Raw genomic sequence first — 19,107 nt, forward strand, 5'->3', positions numbered from 1 at the left:
GTTGGCATGTATGGGATGGGCAGTGGAGGATGGGATCAGTAGTGGGGCACTCCTCGTTGCCCACACTCTCCAGACTTAACTATCCAAGGCACTTTTTGTTGGGGAGGGCTGCCTACCCTCTTCCTGTTTTACCACCCCACCAGAGCTGTGTGATTGTGATGCTGTATCCCCTCCAAATTACTGTTACTCACCCTGGGGCGGGGGTATTGGGAAGTGACGCAACGGCCGCGCTGTTTCAGGCCGCTGCCCTGGAGCAACCTCCACTGTCTGTGCAGGACCCCCAATGTGGGAAAACCACCGCGGGGCCTGCTTGGATATCGAATAGCCCGGGGCACGAAGGATAGGGCAGGGGCCCACACTCCCCCTAAAGCCTGCAGGCCCACTTGCTTAGAATGCCTCTTGCCTTATATTTCCCACAGGAGGAGTTATGATTTACGCTGCCTTTGCATGTACCAGCCTACTGTTCATTATGCCTATGTTCTGCTCTCTGTAACCCACAAGTAATCCGTCATAATGGTGTAACTAAGACATCCGCTTGCAACAGCGCCTCGATGCCCGTGGGCTGTAGTGCGCTTTACAAATTCAAATACATTTAAAAAAAGGAATAACCAGAGCCTGACTGGTTTTAACCTCAGTTCGTCCTGTTAAGAAAGGGGCATGCAGCTCTTTACGTACTGTGTAATTGGGCGTTGATGTAGGTAAACATTTTCCAAGGTAATTCAAGGTGAGATATTACGAAAGTCTCATGCTTTCTCCACGTGGCAAATGCCTTTGGCTTGGCCTTGTATGCACGTAGCATCATTGGTACAGGGTGGGCATTGAAAAGCTTAGTAAATCTCTGCCCCAATAGCCTATGTCCTCAATGCCTGTTTTTCAATGTGGGTATTACCATTAAAATCAGAGGAAAATGGCACTGGCAACTAAATACCTACTACCTGGGCGACCCGGAATTTGTGGAAGATTTGTCCACCAATACTGAGGAATATTTTACGATAAGCACAGCGATTATCGACAGCCCCGTTGTCCTCTGGGAGGGTTACAAGGCAACACTGCAGAAGGAGGCGCTCTCAGTGGTAGCAGCCAGGCATAAGAGACATGCACACGCGGTGCAGGAGGCAGAGAGGTCGTTAAGACAAGCAGAGGAGGAGTGCCTCTCCTCTGAATCGCCAGAGGCAAGGTTGACCAGGATTACGGCGCAGGAGTCACTGCGCAACGTGGCAATGATAACGCCAGGGAGTCGCACTGGGCTAGACAAAGCCAGATACATAAAGCAGTGGACAAGGCATGGAAAATGTTGGCCTGGCTGGGCCGGTACCCAACTGTTTCCCGGTGGAGGTATGGAAGTGAATGTGGGGCGGGTGGTCGGACCACTACATCGCCTTTTCATGCAGTGTAGGCAGGATGGGTGCCTCCCACTGGATCTCAGGATGGCTAACATAGTGGTTCTTCTGAAGCCTGGTAAACCATCGGAACAGTGCAGCTTTTATAGGCCGATCTCTTTGATAAATGGAGAGGCCAAGATCCTCGCCCAGGTTCTGGCCAATCACATGCTGGGGGTAATCGGCTCTCTGGTTTACCCGTACCAGTGCAGGTTCATGATCTCTAGATTCAAGCAAATGAACCTGCACAGGGTGCGATTCACTATAGGTTTGGCTGCTGAGTGGCCGGACCCGCTGGCCCTCCTCGCAATCAACTTTGAAAAGGCTTTCATCTTCGTGAGATGGGACTCGCTCTAGGAGATCATGGGTCTGATGGGGTTGGGGGGGGGACTTCTTCTACTGCATACCCCTGCTCTAAACTTTCCCAGTGGCTGCAATTACAGTGAACAGTGTCTCGTCTCGGACCTTCTCCCTTGGGTGGGGCACGAGCCAAGGATGCCCCCTGCCCGCTGTTGTTCACACTGCCTGTTGAGCCACTCGCGATACAACTCAGGGAGAGCCCCCAATGGGTGGGATTCTGATGGCCCTGGGGGCGGGGGGTTTCTCTATATGCGGATGATCTTTTAATCTAAATGACCAATCCAGGGGTTTCGGCCTAGTGATAACCCGCATATTGACGGCATACCAAGGCTTCAGCAGGCTTAAAATCAATTGCCAAAAGTCAGTCCTGTTTCCAGTGCAGGGGGGGCAGAGAAGCGATTTCACGGGAATGCCCTAATGCAGTTGCAACATCGGGTTTCAAATACTTGGGTATCCACCTAAGCCTGAGCTTGTCAGATTTCTCCTGGCTCAAATCTTCCCCCGTGATGAATAGATTTGCACTAGACCAATGCACTGGCAAACTCTCCCACTGACCCTGTTGGGAAAAGCGTCTCTCTTTAAAATGCTTATGCTTCCCAAATCTCTCTGTCTTACAGGACACCCCGCTCCCAATACCCAGGAACATTTTTACAGATATTGAAGTTTCTCTACGTCGGCTAATTTGGGGAGGGAAGCAGCCGCGGATGGCATTGAGGAAGCTTCAACTGTCAATATGGGACGGAGGTATAGGCTTGCCCAATCTCTGTAGGTACTACTGGGCTGCACAGCGCGGGGTTGTAAATGACTGGTTGCATGGGGACCTCACATTATGATTGAGCGCAGAAGGATGAAGAGACAGACACCTAGCCAGGTATTTTATGGGGCAGCAAGGAGCAGAGGGACTCTTCCCCGGGTTGACACTGCACACCTGCCGGATATGGGTGGAAGCACATCAGAACATTGGATGCAGAGGGTAAACCAACCCTTGACCAGCCGATCTGGCATAATGCACAGACGGGCCGTCTCTGCTCATTCGAGACACTGCAGGAGAAATATGGCTTGCCGGTGGGGGAAAGGTTTCGAAACACGCAAATAGCGCATTCCATGGGCGCTCAGTTTCCCTCTGTGGAAGAAATCCCAAAAAGCTCACCCTTGGAGGCTAACCTGTTCTTGGCAGGTATCCCCTCTAAGGTACCATCCACACTATGGACCTCATTATGACTGTGCCAGTCCGGAAACACCGGTGCCAGTAAGCCTACAGGCACTAGTGTTTCCAGTCCGGCACAGTACGGCTCTACGGGCGGATGTTGTCGCACCCGCCAGGGTCAGACCTGGCAGGCAGAACGGCACCCACCCGCAGAGTTTCACGGAAGCACCAGCACCCTTATTAACAGTGCCAGTGCTTCCGTGGTCCCCATTCCCATTGAGTCCTCTGGGACTCAAATGGGATTGAGTATTAACAATTTTCCGGTGCCTGACTTCCAGGAACTCCAGGGCGGTAATCCCCTGGTTTTTCCAGCAGGCCAGGTGCCAGAAAAATTCAGAAGTCCAGCATCAACCTGCGGGCTTTACTGGCGCGGTCACCGCCTGACTTCTAATGAGGCTCTATATCAGGTGATCACAGCCTTTGATACTAAGGAACTGACCCACCTAAGGGGTAGGTGGGAACAAGATGGGGGGGCGATTGGACAGAGGAGTGGGTGGAAGCCTTGATGTTTCCAATAGAGGTGGGAATCATGGTCAGACTGCGGCTCATACAATTCAAGATACTCCACCGGGTATCCTAGTCCTGTACCGCATTGGCCAGGAGGGGGTTTGTGGAGAGTGATGCTTGTCTCAGATGTGGAAGGGAGGGTGGCACCTTCTATCACATACTGTGGGACTGCGCACAGGTCCAAGTCTTCTGGGGACAATGTATGTGGAAACTGAAAAATCCTTTCTGGCGGTAATGATGGGGCTCGCCAAATGACTGATTGTAGCATCCTGGGGCTCTGCGGACGTCCAAGACTGAACCATTGGACTGTAGAACTAGACCGATGTTCGTCCCTAGAGAGGAGGGTGTACAGGGCAAAGGGCTGTCTCCACAATGGGTGAAGATATGGGGTAAATGGGTGGGAGAGAACTGACATAGTATGGTTGTCTGCGTTGTTTCAATCCTGGACTGTTAAAGTGGTATACTATCACCCAATGGCACCCTCTGCCTTATCGTGTTGTCGCTTTTATGTTATCCTGTGGCGACTGTTGTAGCATGCGTCAATGTACCTATGTTTGTTCTGTTTTGTCTGTTATGGTAAAATCAATAAAGAGATGTGATAAAAAAGGAGGAAAATGAAATCCTCAAATAAGCAATACTCTACGATTTGTAGACTTTTACCATCTATCCAAATGAATATGGCTTCCCATTGTTAGCCTTCCCTCCTAGGTTACAAATTAAAATCGCCTATATTTAAACCTTAGTCAGCCTGTCTAAATCGTTCATGAATACTGTGTAGACAACAATGAGTTTTTACAATGAACGCAGTGTCCTTGCCAATAGAACAGTGTTGTCAGCGTACGCTAAGAAGGGGGGTATGTTTTATACCCAAATGAGGCACGTCAGCTTTACAGTTGTTTAGACAATCTGTCAGACCGTTGATATACAATGGAAAAGAAACAATGGAGCCGGCACACAACCCTGGCGAACACCTGTTTCAACTGGGAACCAGGGTGTACAATGACCATGATCACAAGCAGTGGAGTAACTTTGCTGACAATGTTGGCGGGACATGACATCTAAATGAAAGGGGCCCCTGCCAAATGAGTGGGACAAAATGGTGTGCCAAAAAAGTTGGAGGGACAAACACCCTTGCGCCCCCCCCCCTAAATTACACCCATGATCAAGAGCGTATGCATGATGAGTTAACTTTGTTGAGGCCTGAAAGGAATGGTTTGGATACATCACCATTTCATTTTACCAAGACTCTGCCATAACGTAGCCCTATTGACATTGTCAAATGCAGTGTTCAGGTCCATGAATGCAACATAGATCACCTCCTTCTGCAAGTAAATAGAACTAGATATAATGAAGTAAAGGTTTAAGGCTCGCTCATTCATTCCCATGCCCTTGCGAAACCCCAATGAATGTTCATATAGTACATTCTTTCTACAGACCCTACTACATTTTGTTCCTCCCTGAACATCAAATACATTACTTTGGGCCTGCTTTAATGCAGTCTCTCCTTTATCCCATAACTTAATTCTTGGTAAAATAATACCCTCACTCTTGGGAGTTGTATGGATATCTCAATTCAGTATTTTGTTCTATTTTTCCTCCTCTGCTCCCCTTCTGCAATCTGATTCCACCCACAGTCACTGCTTCCCTTCTACAATCTGTCTATGCCCTCGGCCCCCTTCAATCTTTTTCCTCGTTTTTCTACTTAGACCTTTTAATTGCTATTCTTATCATGTTGGGTAATTCCGTTCCAGTCATTTTAATTACTCCAAGCTTTCCGCCCCCTTGTGTCTACCCTCGCTGCAACTTCAAATTACACAGGCTTTCGTGCAACAAAAGGAGAAATGGCAACCTTCGCTGGCAATTGCCCTTTAAACCCTGTTTAAAGGTTTCGATTAGGCTCTGACCTATCCTTTTGTGACCACAGCGGTTTGAAGGGCAACGGTCCACTCCTCCTGTTGCAATACCGCCAAAGAAAACCTCCAAAGACACAACGGGGACATCGGTAGTGGTCTTGGTAGTTTCCATACAGCTCTGTCAAAATGGACGGAGAAATTGGCAATGTATCATAGTCTCAAAGAATCCTTCGAGCAAAAATGTTCAGTGTTTATAAAGGATTTTGTACAATGAGACTCAAAGGAAGTCAGTAAGATGCACTGCGTACCCATACAACACAATCTTCTCCTGCAGCTTATCTTTTCATCATACTTTACTGTACCCAATCTGGTTACTAGCACCCATGTGACCGTATTGCTGTTCCAGGCAAGAAGCCCCCGTTTCCCACATCTGTGATGTCTCTGGGTGTACTGGCATCGCAGGCAGACTGCCAGTGTCACAACCTTATGGGCTTTTTGATTTCAGACAGTCATTCATGATCACCCGCAGCTCTACCGCGTCATTTCTCACAACATGGTGGTGCTGCTGCATGTCCCAGGAGAGAAACATAAAATACTCTGTTTCAACATATGCGTGCAGTCTTTTTCTAGGTATCCTGTGTCTTGAGCATAGAGGCATTTGTGTCCTGCTGCAGAGCCTCAAGGTGGGGGACACAAACTTGGACTTATTTATTGAGTTTTTGAGGGCTGGGGGGATAGAGCATGTATTAGCATTGCTGATTTGCAGTGGTAATGACCCTGTATAGGTGTGCAAAATCACAATAATGCTCACTCCTACGGGGTCATTAATTTTCCATTTTAGGGGGACACAAGGGAAGGGAGGGCACGTGGGAGCAGGGAAGAAGGTGAGAGTTTAGGCAAGGGAAGTTCAGTTAGTACATGTAAGAGAATAAATAGGTTTGAGATTGTTCGTTGGTTCGGTTGGAATCATTGAAGCCCATGGGGCAGAGCCCCAAAAATCAAGAGGTCAATAAGAAATTGCTCCCAATGATGCACTTGTGAATCTCTGAACTGTGTAAGGAACACATTGAGGCAACAGTAAAGACAGACACAAGTGATCACAGTTCAAGGGTGTTTATTAAACTGCAAAGGTAGGTTAGAAAAACGCCTAATCTAAACCTAAATCTAAGATGGGAGCAAGCTTCTACTACTAAATAATAATAAGGCAGTCCTAGTGGTGTCATGTCAAATAAAAGGGGCTATACTAAGAAAAACCTATTGCCGATCCTTAAGCTAAATACAAAGTGTGGGATAATGTTCCTTAACAAAGAACAAAGTGTTCACAAATAATAAGTCCGGATGTGATTGCCAGGGGGTCGTCCTTCCCCACGTTTAGAGCACGGGACAAGGTGGATCTCCTGGGAACAGCACACACTCGAACTTTCCAAGCACGAGTCGACCCTGTACCAGCTATCAGGTACTTCGATGGTTAAGTCTCTTTTCAACAAAAGTCTCTTGCCTTCGAGGGCCTGTTATTCAACAAACAAACAAAGTTCTGTTCCACATATATGTTGGGTGATAGCTTCACCCCGGGGTCTCGCTCTTCTGGGCGCAGACCCCGAACGAATCGTATTCAACAAACCAAATGAACAGTTTCTTTCTCAATGGGTTTTGGGTGAGGGTTTTTCACCCCTGGATCTCCCTCTTTTGGTTTCGGACCGCACTCGGACATCAGTCTTCCACCTTTTGAGTCTACTATGTCTTTTCTTACATTCACCAGTCTTAATGTCTTTTTAAACGGTTCTTCAGGCTTTGCCCCTTTTTGTCGCCCTCCCTCTTGGCCAACTTATGCAAAACAGTTCACTGTGGACATCCCTCGGTCGGGTTCACTCGCGTCAACACACTGTTCATAGGGACTTCAAGCCTTGCCTTTTTTTGTTAGCATCGCTCTGCCGTGTTAACTCTTGCCAACTTTTGCTAAGCAGTTCATTGTGGACATCCCTCGATTGCGTTCACTCCTGTCAATACACTGTTCATAGGGATTTAAGGGTTTGACCCTTTTTGTTAGCCTCCGTTGCGCTGGGTTCACTCCTGCCAACTTTATCAATCGTGTCCTTCTCATTCAGTTCTTGCGATGCCCGATTAACTTCCCCAATTCTCACAATGCGGGATTCACTTCCCCAATACTTAACTTCACAATCATCTGTAGGTCAAAGACTTTCGACTGTACAGAGGATTTTACAAGACCCCTGCTTTGATCCCCTTTTCCCCAAAGCTTTCTGGTTATGGCAGCTTCAACAATCGGGTAATCACCCAGAGTTTCCAGAGTAAGCACCCATGTGGTGCCGGGCTCCTCTTTGATGATTTTCCCCCTTCTAGTATCAATAGCTCTTTATGCTTTCACAGTTCAATTAGCAGCTTGCTACTTTTCGTTCAACACAGTTGGGTTTCTTATTGATTCTCCCGTCGACTCACCGGCTATGATGAATTGCTTGATTTTCCTTCTCTTTGGAATCAAGGTTGGTACCACGGAGACAAGCATCTCTCCACGGCTTGGTTATCAGTGGGGAAGGGTCTTGTGTACCGTTGAAATCTGCTGCAACACACGCTGGCTATTGTTCGCAGTCTTATGATTCTTTCTCCTGAGATTTCACGGGCCTTGATGGGAAAGGGCAAGGTCGCTTCCCTCCTTGTTACCTTCTCGGTATGCACAGTCTTTCTCCTCCTCCGGATTGCGGAGTTAGCTCTCACGTCGTGCGGTCTGCACTGCTTGTACTGTGCTCCACCTGTTATCCCTTTGGGGAAGGGAAAGGCCGTCAGATGTTCTGGTCAAATGGCTGACCTTGCCTGACCCTTGTATTGGGACATGTCGGGTAAACGGCTCTGGTGTTAGTCGGTTGTCTTTCGTGTTGTGCGAAAGTGTTCGTGTCGGAAAAGTGGGGGGTGGGTCCGTGTTTTCGAATGTCCGACGTGGTAGGATGGGGAAAAGGTATTGAAAGAAGGGGGAAACTGCGTCTCACCTGTCGGTCTCCCACTCCCCAAAGACCCCCCCCCCATCCAGGTGATCCTCCCTCACTGGTCCAGCCCCAGGAACTGGATCCAATAGCGATGGTCATGTCCTGGCCACCTGGATGACAGATCCCCGGGGACTAGCTTGAGAGACACCTTCAGGTTTTTCACAACTGTCATGTACTGCTTCTAAAGTAAGCATGTAATAGCTGTGACAAAATTTGCTGGTCTGTCTATTGGTTTTATTGTCGAACTCAATAATGACAAAGCTTAGGTTGTGGTCTACAAAACAATGTTCTACGTGTTCAACTATTGCTTTTTGTTCATTTTTAACAGCGGCCCCAGTTTCTTCCACCCTTTACCTATGTAAGCAGTTTGAGCAGCTCGTCAAAAATTGCAACTTGTTATTTTTTTTTCTTCTATGCAGGTTTCAAAATGGGAGATATTGAGAAGGGTAAAAAGGTCTTCATTCAGAAGTGTTCCCAGTGCCACACCGTAGAAAAGGGCGGCAAGCACAAGGTTGGCCCCAACCTAAATGGCCTATTTGGACGCAAGACTGGACAGGCTGAAGGCTTCGCTTATACGGATGCCAACAAAAATAAAGGTTAATGTTATAAACTATAACTCCCAATACTCCTATGTCCCATCCCCTTTCCTCCATACTTATGGGACATTCCTCCATCCTGTGGGACGGGACTGGAGCACATTGTAAAAAGCATCACATTTTTCAAAAATGTGTCATTCTTCTCTTTTCACGCAGGGTACCGCACACGGCTGTACCCCCGCCCTCCTTAGCTCCTCCCAGCGCATCGCCCATCCGTCCTTTTCTCCGCACGTTCGGGACTGGACGCACTTGAATCTTTGGAAGATTCTTTTCCTTCCAGTGTCCTTCTCTCCTGCTCCGGTTTAGCTGTCGCGTAGTAGTCCGTCTATGCCGTTAGGTCAGATTTTCCTAATTGGTCTTCCTGCGTTTCTCTAGGGTGGATCCCCATCCTCTTTGATTAGAGTGTTTGGGTCGGGATCACCGGTGGGACTCGTGCTCCTACTGCGATTCCCTCTCGGCCCGGGTTCTTCAACGTTTTCTGGAACAGTGGGAGGAGGTGTTCCAGCATGTTCCTCCTCCGCATTTTCAGAGTTTCATCGACGAGAAGAGACGTCCGGTAAGTTCTTTAGGGCACCCTGACCGAGGGACTCCTTCCCGGGGTCTTCCCGGTCCAGGAGGGGCTTTAAAAGCTCTGTCACCGGCGTTTACCCTGAGGTGCCTTCTAGGCCTAAGAAAAGTACCAGAGTTTTCTCTGAGGGCCTCCGTAAGGGGACTACTCACACCGGATTGCAATCCGAGGCCCCTCCTGGGGGGGGTTATTCAACAGCCCATTTCTACTGAGGCGGTGGGTACCGGAGCTTGCTTCGAGGTCTCCTTGTCTGTAGCTTCCCATACGGACACCGGGGTGCATCCCGAGGCCTCTATTGAGGTTGTCTGTACCGAACCAAGGTCCGAGGCCCCTCGTGAGGGAGCTCTTACTGGACTCTGGTCTGAGGTTCCTCTATTGGAGGCTAAGGTGACTGACAGAACTGAGAGGCCCGTTAAGGTCTTGTCAGTGAGGTGGGGTCCTCATCGATCTCGCTCTAGTGGGGATACCGGTTCTGTTGAGGGGGCACAGAGTGAGGTCGCTGACCGTAATTCCTCCGTTACCGCCATTGCCGAGGTTCCTCTTTCAGAGGCTAATTTGGCTACTCGTAGGTCTCAGAAGCATCCTAGGCCAAACCGTACCGGCTCTGCCGAGGTTCCTTGTGTCAAGGCTAAAGTCAAGACCCTTGACTGGTCTGTGGAGATCCCTGCCTCACTCACACATGTGACGCAGTTCTCAGGTGTTGGCAAAATGGTGCACGTTCCCGCGCGAACTACGACAGCCGTTTTGGATTCTTCCCTTACACCTACGCCATCAGTGTTGGGTGCTGGGTGCATCTTTTTGGGTGAACAGCGTTTTTCTGGTGCACAGTTTCGTCCAACGCTCGGATGCCGTTACAACACTCGCTCTCAATCCCTGTGGCGTCTGCGCCATTGATCTACGTCAACCCGACTGGTGAGGGCCCCTCTTGGCAACCCTCTCCTTTGCGGCCTTGAAGCTATTCTGCTCATGAGAGGCTTCCTTCTGCCACAATGTCTAAGCCTTCGGCAGAGGATGCCTTCTTTGGAAAATTTCAGAACCTAATGCATTCCAACACCATGAAGGAATATTTCAGAGGTCTTTTTAAGGAAATCGGCCCTCCACGGCCCGGTTCTGTTCTGACGGTTTCCTTTACAGCACCGGTTGTTCCTGCAGCTGTCCCACCGCTACCAGTTGGCCCACCTCCGGTCCTTCCGCCCTTGTCTCCATTAGACAAGTCTTTGGCGGAGCCAGCCGTGACGCAGGTCGATCTGGACGCGTTGGATGACGTGCAAGGGGATCAGGATGGTGATAACCAGCCCCGCTCTGTTAGGGCGTTCCATGACCGGGTACTGGACATGATGACTCTTCTGGATGTTCCGGTACCTGAGGCACCACCTCCGCAAGAAGGGGTGCTTTCGGGTGGCGTTCTCCTTGTCTCCACAGGAGCACACTGGCTTGTTCTTTCAGATGAACGTTTTAGCCGAGGTCCGCAAAGTCTGGGATAAGCCACACTCTGGCCTCACATTAACAAAATGATTGACGCTCATTATAGGCTTCATACTTCGGAAGAGGTAGCCTTAGCGTCTTGCCCGCTTCCTTCCTCCACAGTGGTGGCGGCTGCCACTCTTCAATCCAGGCCAGCTTCAGTGTCATCTACAGCGGTGGCTCAGGTTCTTGCCAAAGAGGACAAGTTGCTTGACTCTTTGGGTAGGAAGATCTTTGCTAATTCGGCTCTGCAGTTGCGTCAGGCGAACGCATAGCTCATTTTAGCGGGGGCAAATATGAAAATGTGGAAAGGCCTCATGCTTGCCGTGGACATGTCTCGTCAGGCTTGGCTTCACGCTACAAAGTTTTCCAAGGAGGTTCAGGATAAAGTTCTGGACCTGCCTTTTGACGGCAAAGAACTTTTCCATTCGTTGACGGACGTAGAGCTGACTAAAACAAAGGACAGCACTCAGACGGCCACGTCTTAGTCCGTTCTGGTAAAACCACCTTTTAGGGCTCAGAGAACGCCTTTGCAGCCTCGGTCTTCTAAGGTGGCCAGGGCACAGCCATCGCCTTTTGGATCCAGACTTTGGGGGTGGATCTTTGCGTGAGGATCACCTGGGTGAGGGGTCTTCGGGGAGTGGGAGTGGGACACCTGATGGCGAGATGCAGTATCCCCCTCCCTGTAACAGCTTTACCCCTTCCTACCCGGTAGGATATTTGGGAACTTTACCCTCCCCCTCTTTCGCTTCACAAACACTTCACTTCACACAAACAGCCCGCTCTGGGATAAAACAGACTCGCACCCAAGCATTGTACTTGCCATGCTCCACTACTATGGTCAGGCAATTACTGGTAACCACTCACACCTGACTTCCATTAAGCGTCCCCACACGGATAAAAGGTGCAGCCCAAGAGCATACTCTGAGCGAGGCAAAGCACACGAAGGAACAGCATTTTCCAGATGGCAGCTGAACGAGGGCAGAAAGATGCTCGGCCTGCAAGGAGGGAGATACCCTTGACCTTTCTGTTGAGAACCCGTTACTTTCCAGAATCCTTCAGATTAAAAAGCATAAGGCCAGGAAACCAGAGTAAAGAATTCTGCATTGTGTGTCAGATACCCGGGCCCTCCTGCATGGCTGCCCAAATCGGGGAGGAGCAGCAGCCGCTGTGGTACAGTCCTCCTTGGCTCCAGGATCAAAGCACTGCCAGAGAGTTCAACACAGCCAGTGAGTTGTGGAGACTGATGCAAGACCGGTCTGTGTTGAAGTCAAGGTTGCAAGCAGCAACATTATATAAAGAGCGCAAGAACGAATATTGGTAAAGCGTATGAAGGAATACGTGAGGAAAGCTTAATTGCTGATGGATGTTTGAACTTTTACAGAGAAAGTTATAATACCAGTGACAAGAGTGGTCCGGCACTGTGAGTGTGCTCAATCGAAGGTCTCTGTTATCCAGTCAAGAACTGGCAGAAGCAAAAGTAAAAGATGAGAATGAGAAATTAAGTGAATTGAAGTGAACCTGCAATGGTTTAAGCCAAATCCATTGCAAAATCGAAAGTCTTCGATTTTTGCTACATAGAGGAAAGCTTAGAAAGTGAGATTACATGGGCCAAATCCAAACAAGGGAGACCAATAGTGAACACTGTGCTAAAAGGGTCCGAGCCTGAACGAGGGAGATCAGTGGTGGACAGTGGACTCTAGAATTTGTGAATGTGAAAATCCTGAAATGAAAGGAACTTTGGTGCTTGTTACATCAGGCCATCTGCAATAAGAGACTGTTAGTAGGAAAGAGACTTTGGCAGAAGGCCCTGATACCTATGCTTTGAACGGTATCCTTGTGGCAGAGAAGCCAGAGTGTGTGTGGAGCTTGAGCGTGCCGCTTTGTCACGTGCTAAAAAGTGGGGAAGGGAAGCCAACTGCTCAACTATCCTGACATACTATTTCTTGAACACTGTAACCACTCCCTTGCCACTAGCTCTTTCCCTCTAGCCATCAAGCACTCCCTTGTGCACCCGCTCCCAAAAAAGCCATCTGCTGATCCCTCCTGCCTGGCTAACTATCGCCCTATCTCTACTACGCCCCTCCTGGGTAAACTCTTGGACAAGTCGGTCCATCCCCAACTGACCCTCCACACTGATCTTGTTGGTTGCCTTCTTTCCCATCAATCTGGATTCCACTGAAACTGTTCTCCTGAACACCCGTGAAGCCATGCTTGAGAATCTGGAGTACAACTCTCCTGCTATTCTCATTCTCCTCGATCTCTCCTCTGCCTTTGACACGGTCAAACATTCCATCCTCATAAAACAACTCCATCCCTCGGCATCACTGATCAGGCACTGGATTGGCTGACCTCCTTCCTCACAAACTGCAATTCCCAGCTGCCACTAGGCCCTTTCTCCTCTACCACCACCCTCTTTACCTGTGGCCAGGCTCGGATTGGCCTATAGGGCAATACCAAACCAAAAACCCATATGCTAGTGTCGGCCCGTTTTTTTGGGTTAATGTGGCCCACTTTTTTGGCCAATGTGGGCCAGTTTGATGAGTTATTGCACTATGTGGCTAGTAGTTTTGACCATTGTTGCTGAATAAATAGTCTTTCAATTCCATAATTTGCATTACATTGTATTAAAAAAAGAAATTTGCGTACTATTTAAAACAGTCTGTCACAAAACGAATGAATTGGCATTTCCAACTGTGGGCCACTTTTTCATTGGTGCCAAAAACAGTTTTATGCCCCAGTCCGACCCTGCATGTGGCGTCCCCCAGGGCTATATCTTCAATATCTACCTTGCTCACCTGATCTCCTCCTTCTCTCATTTCCAATGTTACACCGATGGCACAGAGCTTTCCTTCAAACTTGCTTCTACCTCACCCTCTTCCTCCTCTCTCATCCCTGACTGACCGCCATTCAGGCATGGTGTGCATCGAATGATCTCTGTGTCAATGCCAGTAAGACGGAGATCCTCCTCATCGGGGCACATGTGCCCTCTTTTCCTTCTGCCCTCTGCCCACCCTCTTTGGGCCCTCTACCCACACCTTCTTCTGAGGCAAAAAACCTTTGGGTCATCTTCGACTCCGCTTTCTCCTTCACCCCTCACATCATGGACCTTACCACAAAGTCCCACTTCCAGGTCCCCCTGCTCAGAGGTATTGTTCCTTTTCTCACTTTCCCCAGAAGCTCAAAGTCTCCAGATCATGGACCTTACCACAAAGTCCCACTTCCAGGTCCCCCTGCTCAGAGGCATTGTTTCTTTTCTCACTTTCCCCAGAAGCTCAAAGTCTCCAGAGCTTTGGTCCTCTCCCGGCTAGACTACAGCAACAGCCTCTTTCTCAATCACCCCCTTTCTTCCCTTAGCCCCCTCCAGCTAATCCAGAACAGGGCTGCAAGACTTATCCTTGGCTTCAAGACCAGGACCATATCTCTCCAGCCCTAAAGTCTCTCCATTGGCTCCCAGTAGCTGCAATGATCAAAATCATGACCCTCAGCATCATCCACAAGGCTTTCAGGGACCTGGATCCATGCTTTCTCCAACTTTCCCTTCCTAAATACTCCCCTGCTAGAGCCCTACACTCCTCTAATTCCAACTCTCTGACAAATGCTTCTCCAAGCAGAGAATGGGGGCATGTCTTTCTCCTTGGCTGGTTCCTCCCTTTGTAACAGCCTTCCTGCCCCTCTCAGGCTTCAGTCGGACCGCCTTAAGTTCCGGAAACTGCTGAAAACTCTGCTCTTCTCGACCTTTCCCTCTTTCCCTTCCCTGCTAATCACCCCACTGCCACTGTGACCAGTGGCCTGATCCTCATGAATTTTACAGGACCCTAGGCCCTTTCTCCCAGTTGACACCAGCACCACCCCTGCCCCCCACACTGGACTGCCCTGCAGGCCCCGGCTTAGTGGCTTCACATCCCCCCTTGAGAGTCACCTGTTCCAGCACTTAGCCTGAGGTTCTCCTTGCCCCCCCTTAGCACTTCCCTCCCGGGCCCTTCTCCAGCACTTGTCCACTCCTCTGTTCCCCCCTCCTTCCATCCCCTTCCCTTCCATGCACTTGCACAGCCAAATGCCACAAGGCCTAGTAGGACACCAACTGTATATTACTGTTTTTCCTATTGTTATTATTTCCTGTTCCCTAATTTTGTTGTATAAAATGCCTTACAAATGCTCAATAAAATACAATTTAAAAAAAAGCTGCTTGTGGGGGAGCAAAATAGTTTGTATATACTTTCCTTTATCTTGGTAATTGTTCATTAAGGCATGTTTTCATGATTTCTAGGTATTACCTGGGGTGACGATACGCTGCTGGAGTACTTGGAAAATCCCAAGAAATACATTCCGGGAACGAAAATGGTCTTCCCGGGGATTAAGAAGAAGGAGGAGAGACAGGACTTAATAGCTTACTTGAAATCAGCGACTGCCAATTGAGCGTGATCGTCTGCCTATTTCCTTTGAGTGCTGTCCCTGGGCACTTTTTATTCTGTAGCATTTCAAGTCTTCTCTGCCATGCATCGTTAGTTCCACTCCCATTTGGCAGCTGCACTGAACACATGAAAACTGTGAAAAAAAGACTGCTGTTTGAATAAAATACCTCAATGTTTTTTGTTCTACATTAACACCACTAAAGCTCCTATTTAAATAAAAGCTGAAAATAAAACCATGTACGGTAAATATGAAATGTTAATTGATATTTATGAAGCACTGAACACAGGTAGAATACATTGATCCAACTGTCGTGCTAGTGGGCTATTATAGGTTTAATAACTGTCTACAGTTGAAACATTGCATGCAAGCTCCGAAGCCATTGTTAGCAATCAGGATCCAGCATTGTATGGCAATGTAAATTCCAAGACCTTTAGGACGTTTTAGTGTAAGGTTGGGTGTGCGATTGTGTTAAACTTGATGACACCAGCGTATGTAATATATTTATTCACATCCCGAACCAGTCGGGAATCCTGTTTTAACTAACTTCAAGTGACATACAGCTTGCCCCACGCCCTCTCCCACCACCCCAAATCTTCATTCCCATCACACATGCTCATCCAGCATTTAACGCTCCCTAAAGAATAGTCTTTTTAACGCACGTTTAACTCCGTGGGTTGTGATCAACCTTGAACAGTTAAGATCTATCAGCAGTGGCATAACACAAAATGTGGGGGCCCCCCTGCGAGCTCTTCTGAGGAGGCCCCCCCATCTCAGCAACAAATCAAGGGTCGCGCCACACTCTGGGCCGTCCTAGATTATCACAATTGCGCAATACGAACGAACGTGCTGCTAAAGGGATTTGCGCACACTGCACTAGGAGAAAGATATACATATGTGTTTTAATATAATATACAGCACACTTTCGGAGAAAAATTGGCTAAAAAGCCAGAGTGTTTGCAATGGTTTTGTAGGGTAACACCAATCCAATATATGCAAGTCACCAACAGTGCACAGGAACATGAATGCTTTGCTATTAAAAATGCCATGCCACAATGAAAACATGTCCAACTGGCTGCACAATGTAGACCAGTGTAGACACATAATAACAATATAGTAAAGCTTGCCAGGCCACATTTAAACATATCTGGACTGGTTGCACCAAAATGCCAGTCGAAGCAATAACACTCATCAAGAAGAGAACACACATTCAAGCTCGTGTCTCTGTGGCCTCTAACAACATGGCCAAACTCTTTAAAATCTGAAAGGAACTGGTCAATCCTGTTGCAGTGTTTTCCTCTCCTCTTCCTCTCCCTCTTCCTCTCTAGGCCCCCCTTTGGCCATCTCTACCTTTCTCCTCTTTCTCTCTAACAACACCTGACGAGGTTTCTAGACAAGTCCGATCTATGAAAGTGTCATCCAAACAGGTGCTCTCCTGCTCCACCCAGGGCTGTCACATGGTGTGGTGTGGCCCGGGACAAAACGTTTGGTAGGCCCCCTTATAATTTTTTGCACTGGACCAGCAGCACTGCCGCCATAAACAGGAGACGCAGGAAATCTCCCTTGAGTTTGTGTGGCGGAACCCAGATATGGTTCATTATTATGACAGCAAATCAACTACATCAAAGTGATGTTTCTGCAGGGTATTTTGTGTAAATTTGGAGCCTAGCGGTATTTTCTTACCGCCAAAAACAAAGGTAATTTAGCAATGACTACTCCTTGCATTTAGATTGGGTTTGGCTTATGGTGGTATAGTGACTATGCATTATTTCAGTACACAGATACATTTTGTTGGTATGCATTTTGCTGTGGTATAGTGGTGAGCATAGCTTTCTTTTCTATTTGTGGCCCTAATATACAAAACCCCCTTCTTCTTGCTTGGTCTGTTCGTGTGATCACTAGCGGCCTCGGACCTACATTTATGGATACCACAATATTCACATACAGCGTTCACAACGCCCTGTGGTATTATCACTAATTTATTTACATTAGTGAGATTATATTTCCAGAGGCCTCTCTCTGCTGATTCATGTACGCTCAGCAGACTATTGTATTATATTCCACTCAGAAGCTACACACACCCTGAGTGGAATCACGCACACAACTATTTATAATTGCTAATGACATTACATCATCTGTATAGGAAATTGGACATGTATATTACCTAACAACCTCCCCTTTTCTTGTATGGTATGGTTTAAATGCACCAAAGAAAAACAGTAGCAAAAATACCCTTACACAGGTGTTGTGTTATAATAGTTTCATTTCAAAATAATACATTACCAGCTTTGCGAGGCAGTCCTTTCTAAAATAAACAGAAGAGAAACAAATGCAATAATACAACGCATTTCATTTTACATTTGCAACAATGAAAAGAACAGTACATAAATATGACAGCATTTAGATGGCAACATAATGCCTCCTTTTTCTACATGGAGAACACATTATAATGTTAATGAGTTAGAATCGGTGTTAGTCTTTGTTAATTAAGTGAGTCAATCAGGTATCTAATGTGGTCTCCTGTAAGTGAGGCATTTCAAGTGAGAAATAAAAATGGTGCGCCTTTAAAATCTGTAGCCTGTCTTTATTTACATGTCCATATGTTACACTGGCAACACATGGCTTGCACATTACATCCACATTACATCAATAATGTGATCCCATGCAGTGACGCTGCACTCCAAAACACGCTAATTTATACTACATATACCCTCCTTTTTCTGAGAATTTGGCCATGGTCCAAGCCACAATTGGTAGAAACCCAACTTGTTCCCATTCTTCTTTTAAAATGTAGCAATCCAACAAACTGAATAGTCACATGTGAAAAATGAAAATTGAAAAATCACTGTTCAACCATCATAATATCAAAATTCATCTCTGAGTCCATCAGTTCTTATAAATATTTTACATATTTCTTCCCAATGGAAGTGTCCATAGTCCAGTGTCTTACTTTTATACTTGAAGTCAATCACAAAACAATAAAATAAAACAAATAACTAAAACAAAGAATTAGAACAACAGATTAAAATAATTAATTAAAATAAATATGTGGAACTCCATACTCCAGGACACTTGTCTGCCTCTGATATGTCCCAACCAGCAATGTCACATCACTTGGTTCATTTGGGGCACTCTTCCATCCTGGCACTCTTGGATGCTTTTCCCACAGGAGTCATCTCTTTTGGCATCCCGATTACTTTGTCTTCGCCTCCACCCGAGGCAGGCATAATTTGATCTTCATCCAGTGGACTCCAGGACTCCATCCTCCCGTGTCCTCCGGTCCCGTGACCTCCGAGCCAAAATGTGTTAATTAATAGTCTAAATCAAATAGAAAAGAAGCAAATTAAGTACATAGCACAATACTAACTTCACCCTTTTGCCAAAAATAAAACATGCTTTGCAAAACATTTCGCGCTTTTCCTCTCGCCTTCTGAAATTAAGCACATGTTAGAGAGAAAATAAACATACATAAAGCATCATTGTTCATTTAATAGATCTTAACTTTGTAAAATAAAATAGTTTCAACCCTCTTTCAATGATCACCACATATAGTTTTTTATTTTTTTATTTTAATTTTTTTATTTTATTACCATAATCACTTCTATTTTTATTTTTCTGTCATTGTTCTATGAATAGACTCATGTATCTCTTTTGATGTATTTAAGGGGCTTTATCTGTTTATACACACTCAAGCCTTCTAACCTCATGTCTGGGTTGCCAGGGTTTAATTTGGTTTACATGAACAAATTGTTCTGTTGCTGTTT

General features: G+C 47.1%; 1 protein-coding gene across 4 annotated transcripts in view; it reads left to right on the forward strand.

The window, feature by feature from the left end:
• LOC138570238 (cytochrome c) overlaps window positions 1-15,599 on the forward strand; it is a 288,954-nt gene extending 273,355 nt beyond the window's left edge. For all 4 annotated transcript variants that reach the window (XM_069648981.1, XM_069648984.1, XM_069648982.1 and 1 more), the window contains 2 exons: window positions 8,722-8,898; window positions 15,201-15,599. In XM_069648981.1, coding sequence (XP_069505082.1) covers window positions 8,722-8,898; window positions 15,201-15,349 — 326 coding nt within the window. In that variant the 3' untranslated portion in view covers window positions 15,350-15,599. The remainder of the gene's footprint in view (window positions 1-8,721; window positions 8,899-15,200) is intronic.
• The last annotated feature ends 3,508 nt before the right edge of the window (window positions 15,600-19,107 follow it).

This window comes from Ambystoma mexicanum, chromosome 2q, assembly GCF_040938575.1.
Source record: "Ambystoma mexicanum isolate Mex_15411 chromosome 2q, UKY_AmexF1_1, whole genome shotgun sequence".
In the NCBI taxonomy this organism is placed as follows: Eukaryota; Metazoa; Chordata; class Amphibia; order Caudata; family Ambystomatidae; genus Ambystoma; species Ambystoma mexicanum.